The 11,549-nt window shown below is 36.1% G+C and overlaps 1 protein-coding gene across 1 annotated transcript in view; it reads left to right on the top strand.

The window, feature by feature from the left end:
- The window catches only part of BRWD3 (bromodomain and WD repeat domain containing 3), a 159,649-nt gene that overhangs the window by 101,192 nt on the left and 46,908 nt on the right, over positions 1–11,549 (top strand). The window contains exons 18-20 of the mRNA XM_045297364.1: positions 369–536; positions 3,112–3,295; positions 7,819–7,912. Coding sequence (XP_045153299.1) covers positions 369–536; positions 3,112–3,295; positions 7,819–7,912 — 446 coding nt within the window. The remainder of the gene's footprint in view (positions 1–368; positions 537–3,111; positions 3,296–7,818; positions 7,913–11,549) is intronic.

Here is an 11,549-nt window from a genome sequence, read left to right on the forward strand (position 1 = left end):
CTCTGAAACCCACAAGGGCAGTTCTACCCTGCTCTATAAAATTGACCCGATGGCAGTGAGTTAGGTTTGTTATGGTTAAACTTAAACTTTTCTGAAATACCTTTTTATGCCTGACTTTTTAGCCTGGAATTCACTGTGAAGAAAATTAATTTTAAAATGAATTATTTAATATTAATAATCTTAGAGATAAGAAGGTCCCCAGTGTTACCCATTTAGGGGAACATTGGTTAAAATCAAACATAAAAGCTAACATCAGAACATTTAAAATTATTTGTGTGAATTCTTAATTATGTTCATTTTAATGATATTTAGAGCATACTAAAGTGTAATTAGTTTTGTGACTTTATATTTGGTCTCAACTCATTCAGGTGATGGTGAAGTAATAGAACAGGTAATTGGGCAGCAGACCAATGATCAAGATGAGAGTATTCTTGATGGAATAATCAGGGAACTGCAGAGAGAGCAAGATCTGAGGCTAATTAATGAAGGAAATGTTCCAAATTTTCCAGTTAATAGATCATATTCTGTCAATGGTGGTAAGTGTGTATATATTTGTAAAAAGTTACAGTTAAACGTATTTTAATTTACTTTTGCCAACTCGTATGTGAGGAATATTTTACTTTTCAAATAGAACATTTTAATTATCATACAAGTATGAAATAATATGTACAAAAGTGCTATAGTCTTCAGACTTACCATTTGTGGCAAAAAAATTGCATTTATATAGAAATAAAAGTGGTATAATTTCTTAAGTCAGTAATTTTCTATCTCTTTTAAAAAAATTAACGGAGATGCTGCAATAAGTGCTGCTCCTGTGAAGTCATACAAAATCATACATTGGAGATAACAGGGAGATTCAAAACATGTATGGAAAAATTCCATTTTCAGTTTCGTTTTCCTATGAACTTTTTGAATCTCCATCCACCCTACCCCCCACCATATCACAGGTTCTGTTACAGACCACTACAATAATAAAGTGAGTAATTTTGTTGTTTCCCAGTACATATAAAAGTTATGTTTATAACATAGTGTTTTGACTAGATAATAATATTTTTTTTCCTTTCTTGATAGTTTTTTTTAAATCATTTTATTAGGGGCTCATACAACTCTTATCACAATCCATACATACATCAATTGTGTAAAGCGCATTTGTACATTCATTGCCCTCATCATTCTCAAAACATTTCCTCTCCACTTAAGCCCCCAGCATTAGGTCCTAATTTTTCCCCTCCCATCCTGCTCCCCCCTCTCATGAATATATAATAATATTATGAAAATTTTTTGAAATATTGTGAGAATTACCAAAATGTGACACTAAAACATGAAGTGAGTACATGCTATTGGGAAATTGGTGTTGATAGATTTACTTAACAGTGGGTTAAAATATGTAGCATCTGCCAAGTGCAGTAAAATAAGGTCTGCCTGTATAATGTTTTTAAAATAGAACCTACTTTTAATTTAAAAATCACAGCTGACCCTTGAACAATACAGGCATTTGGGGTGCCAACCTTCCATGCAATTAAAAATTGACATAATTTACAGTTTACCATTGACAATATGTATTTGAACTGTATATGCTCACTGATATGCAGAAAAATGACCAGAAAGTTTGAACTGTTCATGGGGAGGTGATTAACTAGCATCACACACTGTTTCAAGTGGATACTACAGCACTGAAGCTCACCACAGTTGCAACACACACACACACACACACACACACACAAATTCAAGTATAAATGGACTTGCCTACAGTTCAAACCCTTGTTTTTCAAGGGTCAACTGTACTACTGAAAAATTGACCCTCCCTTGTTGAGGGAAGGCAGCATACCAACTTTTTATCTTGAATTTATAAAAATACAGTATAAGATAAGAGACTATTTTAAAGAAATATAAAGGCATCTACAAAATTGACTTTCACAACAGTTTTATCTTAATACCAATATAAATTATTGTACAACTTAAAATGACTATTCTAACCTGTTGTATCTCTTCCACCTTTATATAAAATGTACCTATGCATTGACTTCTATGTAAATTTTAACTGTTAACAATTTATAGATTTAAAATAAATTTAGTTCTCCATTCAGCTTATTTGGCAAACCTCACTCAGTTAGTATTTCCTGAACCTGAGACAAAATGTGAAGTGGGATAATAGTCCGACATATCCAGGCCCTTTGTTTTTAAGAAATAAAACCTTCCCTGATTTGAAAATCCATTAATGAAGCCATTATTCAGCTCTGCTGAATCTATCTGTCGATGGATTTTGAAATGCCATTAGTCAAAAGGGACACGTTTGACTTTTATTTGTCATAATTAATTATTTGGGAGATTTCTTTCTGGAGTTTATTTTACCAATTGAATTTCATTTCCATTTTTGCTTTATTCACAAATACAAGAAAAGGAGATTTTTTTCCCCTTGTATGTTTTATTTAAAATGGGCATCTTTCTCTCGGGTTAAAAAGAATACTAATTCTGTTACTAGTTTTTCTTTTACTGCTCACCAATCTTGGATGTGAAATGTTGATAAAGTATTTTGTTGTTGTTTGCAGTTTTTCTTATAATTGTTTAAATACTTCATTTATTCTGAATCCATTTAGTGGAGAAGATAAAAGATCAAATTTATATTAAAAGGCCATTTTCTGATTGACTCACTGAACTATAATGAACATTTGTGCATTTCTCAAATAATGTTAAATATAATTTTTCAGTGAGCATTTAGTAGTTTATAGATGCGAATGTGTTTGGGAAAACATAATGTAAAACTTTAAGCATATATTTCATGTCTGATTTATTCATAACACCATAAAAATCATGAAATACCGAACCCAAAAAGCAATCTGACTGCCCTCGAGTCAATTCTGCCTCACCATGACTCTAAAGGACAGAGTAGAATTTCCTCGGTGAGTTTTTGAGACTGTTTATGGAGTAGAGAGGCTCCTGTGTATCCCACATTTAAAAAAAAACATAAAATGTTAAAAAGGTGTCAAAAATGTAAAACAGAAATAGAATACTGTCCAGCATTATTATCTTTTCTTTAAATCTTCTGTTTTTCTTAGAACTGATTTAGAGCCTTTGCTCAGAGAATGTTATCTTTCTCTGCTTTTGTCTTAGCTCTGAGAAATCCAAATATCGACATACATTCTTCCCCAAATATTGGACTTCGTCGCAGTGGGCAAATTGAAGGAGTGCGACAAATGCATAACAATGCTCCTCGGAGCCAGATGGCCACGGAAAGAGATCTTATGGCATGGAGCAGAAGAGTGGTGGTCAATGAGCTAAATAATGGAGTTAGTAGGTGAGTGAATCAGGTTATACGCCTATGCGAATGTAAAGCTTTATTTTTAGTGAATAAATCAATGTGCTGTATTAGTTAAGTGACTGATATATTTACGGATGTAATTGATTTATACATTACTATCTTCAACATATTCCCATTAGTTCATTCCCTAACAAATATTTAACGATTATGTATAATTTGCTGAAAATTGGTCCAAAAAGGCTGTAGGTACGCTACGTGGACAACACTGTGGAGACAGTGTGGGAATTGTGCCCGATCTGACCTCACCACATTGGGGCAAACCACTAAGGGCGTGCAACAGAGAGGAGGGGAAGCAAAGCAATGAAGTCATCGAGAAATACCAAAAATAGACTTTGGGGTCAGGGCGTGTACCCCATCAGACTCAACTAGAAAACACTCTTAAAGGTCAACAAACAGACCTGGAACTATGTGTCGGCTTTTCTTTTTTGTTGTTGCTGTTTTGTTGTTATTGTGCTTTGTTTCATTTTTTTGTGCTTATTATTATTTTTGTATGTCTATCTAAATAAGATAGGTGGGAAAAACAATTCGGAGGAGAAAACAATGGGACCAACGGTTCCAGGGGGACATGGGAAAAGGAGGCAAGGGAAAGGAAGGGGGGTGCCAACAAACCCAGGGATAAGGGAACAACAAGTAATCTAAAATCCATAGCGAGATGGGTGTAGGATGCCTGGTGGGGCTTGATCAAGTGCAGTTAGCTGAGAGGAATTACTGAAACCCGAATAAAGGTTGAACATTATAGCAGGACAACAGGAAAGTAAAAGGAAATAGAAACAAAAACTAGGAGGCAAAGGACATTTATGGAGGTCTAAATACAGGAATGTACATATGTAAGTACATTTATAACGATAGGGAAATAGATCTATGTAGATATGTCTATATGTAAAGTATTAAGGTAGCAGATGGACAAGTGCTCCCTCAACCCAAGAAAACTTTGTTCTAATAACCCGGCATTTTGCGATGCTCACCTTCCCTGACATGATCACTAAAGACAAAATGGGTGCATAAGCAAATGTGGTGAAGAAAGCTGATGGTGCACAGCTATCAAAAGATATAGCATCTTGGGTATTAAAGGCTTGAAGATAAACAAGCGGCCAACTAGCACAGAAGCAGCAAAGCCCAAGTGGAAGAAGCACACCAGCCTGTGTGATCACGAGGCAGTCGTAGGATTAGGTATCAGTCATCCAAGACCCAGAACAAAAATTATATTGATGTGAATGAGGGGAAGGGCAAAATTATATTGATGTGAATGAGGGGAAGGGCAGAGTTGAGACCCAAAGCCCATCTGTAGACAATTGGACATCCCCTTACAGAAGGGTCACAAGGAAGAGACGAGGAGCCAATCAGGTTGCGGGAAAGCACCGATGAAACTTAGAACTTTCCTCTAGTCCTTACAGACTTCCTCTGCCCCTACCCCCTACTATCAGGACCCCAATTCTACCTTACAAATCTGGCTAGACCAGAGCATGTACACTGATACAGATAAGAGCTTGCAGCAAGGGAATTCAGGATAGATAAACCCCTCCGGACCAATAATGAGAGTAGTGATAACAGGAGTGTAAGGGGAAGGTGGGAGGAGAAAGGGGTAACCCATCACAATGATCGACATATTACTTTCCCTCAGGGGGACGAACAACAGAAAAGTGGATGAAAAGAGACAGTGGTTGGTGTAAGACATGAAAAAATGTATAAATTATCAAGGGTTCTTGAGGAAGAGAGGTGGGGGGATGAGCTGATACCAAGAGCTTACATAGAAAGAAAATGTTTTGAAAATGATGGCAACATATGTACAAATGTGCTTGGACACAATGGATTTATGTATCAATTGTGGTAAGAGTTGTATGAGCCTCCAATGAAATGATTAAAAAAATAAATAAATGAAATTATTTTTTTAGAGGTTGTGGGGACTGCTAAAGGTTTAAGCCAGATCCAGGTAAAGATATAAACAGAGAAATATCATTACTAATGCCACATGGATCTAATCCAAAAATAGACAATAACAAATTGATATTTGCTCCTATTTTATTGACTTTGCAAAGACTTTTGGTTCCGTATATGATTACAAATTATGGATAACGTTGTAAAGAATGTGATTTCTGGGACATTTCATTGTGGAACTTATACATACACCAAGAAGCAGTTATTTAAAAAGAACAAGGGTATATATACTGCATCATTTAAAAATAGAAAAAGTGTGCAACAGGGTTGTATTCTTTTGATGTACTTATTCAATATATATGCTAAACACATAATTTGAGCAGCTGGCCTATCTGATGAACATAGCATCAGGATTGGAGGAAGAGTCATTAGCAATCCAAGGTAGGGAGATTACACACCCAAAACTGAAGATGAATTGAAAAAAACGTGCTGGTAAAGGAAAATGACTACAGCCATCCATATGGATTACACTTCAACATAAAGGAAACAAAAAGCTGCACAACTAGATTAATATGCAACATCATCGTAAACAGAAAATAGGGAAGGTGTTAAGGAAATTCAGGAATTGGTCAGGAAATCAAGCAATGTATTCCATCAGACAAATCTGTTGCAAACAAAAATGGTTCTTTGAGGACTAAGGCAGTCCTGACCGAAGGCATGGTATTTTTTTATAGCCTCATATGCATATTAAAGTTAGACAGCAAATAAGAAAGACTAGAGGAGACTTGAATTGATGCCCTTAAACTCTGGTGTTGGCATAGAATATTGACTTAGAAAAACACACAAATCTCTCTTAGAAGAAATACAGCCAGAATACACCTTTGAAGTTTGGACATCAAGATTCATCTCATATACAAGGAGGTACCCACCAAAAATGGAATTTTTTTTCAAAGCTATGTATTTAGTGTTTTTTTTTTTACAAAGCAACCATATCACCTTCAAAGTACTCTCCCTTACACTAATACCTTCATCAAATCTGCAATTCCATTCTTGGAAACATTCTTCCAATTAATCTGTTTGGATGGCTGACAGCACTTCCTTTGTATTTTTCTTCACTTCTTCTACTTTGTCAAATCACTGTCTTTTCATGTTGCTCTTGGGGAAACAAAAAGAAGTCACGGAGCAAGGTCAAGTGAGTAAGGTGTGTTGGGCAAGAGAGGCATGCTGTTTTTTGCCAAAAACAGGTGCCCTGAGATAGCTGCATGAGTAAGAACATTGTTGTAGCAAAACCAGCCCCCAGTCTGCCACAAATCAGGCTTTTTGGTCACCCACTATTATGCAATCGTTTCAGAACCTCTCAATAGAAAGCTTGATAAACAGTCTGGCCTGGTGGAATGACCTCCAAATGCACTACAAGTTAGCATTTTTGTCCGTTTGGGAAGTTGATGGACCTCCAGAATGAGGTTTGTCATCAATCAACATTTCACCTTTTTTGAACCAAGAAAACCACTCATACACTTGAGTTTTCCCATAGTACTGTTCTTGTAAGCTGTGCTTAACATCACAAGTTTCTGCAGCATTTTTCCCAAGCAGGAAACAAAATTTCACAGCTGTATGCTGTTCTCTTAAATTGGCCATCACAAAAAATGAGGTTTGAGTGAAAATGAAACTGCTTTTATGAAAAAATTCACTGTGGCCCAAGAGAACCTTCCCAGGCGACAACACAGGGTGCACTAACTCAGAGCGAGTTGCTCCATGCTCACCTAGTGGGGGAAAATGCCTCCTACAAGAGCTCTGCTCAGTGGAGCTTTTTTCCTGTGTTTTGTTTTGTGTTCTTTTTGTTTGTGTATGTGGTGGGGTACCCCTTCCTATTTGCATGTGTTATTAGGAGCAAAAGTCTTAAAGAAAGACATCATGCTTGGTAAACTTAAAGGGTTAGCGAAAAAGAGGAAGATCTTCAATAAGATGTATTGGCACAGTTGCAGCGGTAATGGGCTCAAACATAAAACATAGCAGTTTGGAAGATGACACAGTACTGGGCAATGTTTCATTCTGTTATAAATAGGATCATTATTAGTTGGAATTATGTTAGCAGCACCTAACAGCAACAACAACAACTGTACCTTCTTAATCTAGTATTTTACCAGGTCAGGCAACACTTAGCAAAATTAATTTATTTTCGCTTGTCCTTTTTTCTGCCCTCTGCTATAAGTTCAGAAAACCAAACTCAATGCGATTGAGTCGATGCCAACTCATAGCAACCCTATAGGGCAGGGTAGAACTGCCTCTGTGAGTTTCCAAAACACTAACTGGTACAGGAGTAGAAAACCCTGTCTTTCTCTCAGTGAAAGGGTGGTGGTTTCAAACTGTGGACCTTGTGGATCGCAGCCTAACACATAACCACTATGTCACCAAGGTTCCTTTGTGTTATAAGCAGGCAGCAATAGTAAGAAAAGAAGAGATTATAGTTAATATATGATCTGGATTCTAATCTTTGAGAGTAGTGCAACTTTAAATAATTTTTTCTTAAAAGTTTGAAAGTTTTTTTCATTTGGTTTATAGACTGTTGATTTGCTTGGTTGGTTTCCTTCTATGGTTAACATTGATCTTTTATTTATTACTAGGGTTCAGGAAGAATGTAGAACTGCAAAAGGTGATATAGAAATTGGACTTTATACAGTTGAAAGGAAGAAAAAGCCATCTTTTACTGCACAAAGGGTAAGCTTTGTTTTATGGTACTTAGGATATACTGTTTTAAAATCTTTGCAAATGCCATGTTTTTGCAAGGAAATAGTTGTGTATTAAGGAACTTCATTTTTTAGGTACTTGCATATGGAGAATATTTTTTTAAACCCCATATTGGTATAAAACCAAAAATCCAAACCCATTGCCATCAACTTGCTTCTGACTCATAGTGACTGTATAGGATAGAGTAGAATTATTCCATAGGGTTTCCAGTTTGTGAATATTTACAGAAGCAGACTTTCTATATTGTTCTCCTGTGGAGTCAGTGGTTGCTTCAAATCACTGACTATTTAGTTAGCAACCACGTGCTTAGCCACTGCAGTACTGCGGTTCCTGCATATATGGCTTTTATTAGTAAGAATGAAATGATATAGGTATCAGAGCATATAAGGTATCTTAAAAAGTCTAGGACATGTAGATAAAGTATGCTTCTATTAAAAACATTTTATATGGTAAAGGAGAACTTTAAGATTGATTATTAATCACAAACTAAAGCAATTTCTCAGATGCCTTAGGCAAGAAGTAGGCAAGAGACTTAGCCTGTGGGCTACCTCCAGCCTGTTGCCTATATCATATCTGTAAATAAAATTTTACTGGAATATGACCACACTTAATCATTTTGTATTTTCCATAGCTTGTTTCATGCTATATATGACAGAGTTGAGTAAGTGCAAGAGAAAGTCTATGGCTCTCAAAACTGAATATATTTACCTCTGGTCCTTCAATGGAAAGTTTATTGACCCTTGCCACAGGTCTTTTACTGGTCTACCTAAGCATATGGGAGTAAAATATGATTAATGCATTGAGTAGTACTGGACTCATATTTCCAGTAGAAGCTGCTATGCATGGAGTAGGATTCCAGCATCCCATTAGGTACATGGTAAGCATTTTTGTAGTACTATCAAGTTCACCAAGGTAGGAGGACACTTTTATTCTTTGATGTGATATTTTAAAGAATCAGGGCGGGGGGAGAATCTAGGATGATTTTGATAAATAAATGTAGGCAATTGACCTTGAGTTTAAATTTTTTTCAACATTGATGAAAACAGTTTTAGGTAAGCATCATGTGAACAACTCCAAATATTCTCAAATCATTTTGATTCTTGCTTTCTTGCTTTCTATTTTGGTTTTGTTATTTTCTTTGATGTTCTCTGATAAAATTGTTTTCTTAGAGAGTTTGAATGGCACATCTGCAAGATTTTTATGCTTCTTTTCTTGTTAAGTTGATTTGTTACAGCTATGAGAATAATAGGGTAGTTGGGTTTATAGACACATATATTGAAAATACATATTTTACATATGAGGCTGAGTCAAAACGTATTGCTACAAAATCATAGAAAGCTTTATTAAACAGAAATATCAAAATGTGAAGCTATTGTTTCTCAACATACCCTCCTTCTAGGTCTATACACCTCTGAAGGCGGTGTTTCCATCTCTCTAACCCTTCCCTGAAGAATTCTGCACTCTTCGATTTACACCACGTCAAAATGGCAGTTTTGGCATCCTCGAGGGAATCAAATCGTGTTCCTTTTAAATGTTCTTTGAGTTTGGGGAACAAAAAGAAGTCTGAAGGGGCAAGATCAAGGCTGTAGGGTGGATGGGGTAAGGTTTCCCAACGAAATTCTCCTGGGACAGCCCTTGCTACCCTCGAAGATTAAGCAGGTTTAGTGTCATGATGGCAGACAGTTAGTTCCTTGTCCGAACTTCCCTAGCAGCAGTTTTCCATTTTCTTAAAATTTCTTCATAATAAAGCTCTGTGGTCGTCCTGTGCCCTTTAAGAAAAATGTGTCAAGATTGCCCCTTTGTAATTCCATGTAAGGATTACCATAACTTTTTGAGCTGACCTCTCTGCCTTGAATTTAACTGGCCCAGCAGCGGATCCCCTCTGAAGCCATTGCTTTGATGGAATCATTTTTGCCAATCTCCTTAATGAGAATACAACAAGTGTATTACTGAGGGAACTTGTTCGCAGCTATCTACTAATCTCAAGACATGTTTGAATACATTTTGCTTGGCATAAACCCATGCACGTATGGCCTGGAATCCTAGTAGCAATACTTTTTGACTTACTGTCATATAAGATGAAAAACTAGCTCTTCATACGTATTTACAAGGTTGTTAAACTTGTTTACATCTAATGGCTTATTAGGGTAATAGATTTACTATATAGCATTTTAATATAAACACTTAATACTTGTAAAGGTTTAGATAAAACAATTTTTACTTTAACTTGTTAAAAATTAAAACTTTATTTTGACCTACTTACCAAATGGATATACTGCCAAATCTTGTTAAAACCACAAGTGGATTATACATAATGACTCAATGTTTACTTCTCTGTTGTTCACATATGAGGGTACGTCAAAGAGTATTGCTTCAAAATCATAGAGCTATTTAGTAGGCAAAGTATGAAGATTTGAATCTATTTTTTTCCTGATTTAACCCCCAACTGGAGACAGTGTTTTCATCACCCTAACCCCTACCTACAGAATTTTGCAGTCTTCAATTTGCACCATGTCAAAATGACCGTTTTAAGATCCTGTAGACTCAAAGCATGTTCCTTTTAAATATTTTTTTCTGAGTTTTGGAAACAAAATGAAGTCCCAAGAGGCAAGATCAGGCCTGTAGGATGTATGGGGAAAGGCTTCCCAATGAAATCTTAAAGGGCAGCTCCTGCTATTCTCAAAGACTGAGCAGGTGCATTGTCACGAATGAAAAACGTTTCTTGGTGCTACTTTCCTGGCCTTTTTCTCATCAGTGCAGTTTTCAGTTACCTTTAAATGTTTTCGTAAAGTCTCTGTGATTGTCCTCTGTCCTTTGAGAAAATCGATCAATATTATGCCTTTGGGATTCTCTTAAACAGTTCCCACAATAACCTTCTGAGCTGTTCTTTGTTGTTGTTCCTGTTAGGTGCCATCAAGTCAGTTCTGACTCATAGCAACCCTACAAATGAAACCTTGCCTAGGCCTCTGCCACCCTCACAATTATTATATTTGAGCCTCTTGCACCTGCTGTCTCGAGCCATCTTCTTGAAGATCTTCCTCTGTTTTCATGATACTTTGCTAAGCTTGATGTCTTTCTCCATGGACTGGTTTCTTGAATTTAATTGGTCTAGCAACACAACTCCTCAGGAGCCATTGTTTTAATTAGACCTTCCTTTTGACAGCTCCCCCACCCCCAATAAGACTAAGACAAATATAATACTGAAAGAGCTTGTCTGCAGCTATCCACTGCTCAGGGAAACATGTTTAAATACGTTTCATTTGGAATAAACTTGTGCACATATGAATTGTACCCTGGTAGCAATACTTTTTGACTTAACCTTCCTGGGATTAGGCATGGCTTGTTTGTGTGTGTTTGTTATCTGTATGACTTGTTGTATCCCAAAATCAAATTATGTATTATGTTTAGATTAATGAATATAGATTGATTGAATTATGTCATGTAATTTTTAATAAATCACTCTTTGGTGTATTTCCTTTTTATCTGTATGAGGGTTTAGACTTAATTAATTCTAAACTTCTTTAATTCTTAAGAACCTAAGGATGCTAATCTAGAATGAAAAGAAGTATGGCTTACGAAAGCCAATTCTGTCTTTTAACATTTTAAC

Source organism: Echinops telfairi, unplaced genomic scaffold, assembly GCF_000313985.2.
Source record: "Echinops telfairi isolate 266 unplaced genomic scaffold, ASM31398v2 ScPeMD7_7419;HRSCAF=8457, whole genome shotgun sequence".
Lineage (NCBI taxonomy): Eukaryota > Metazoa > Chordata > Mammalia > Afrosoricida > Tenrecidae > Echinops > Echinops telfairi.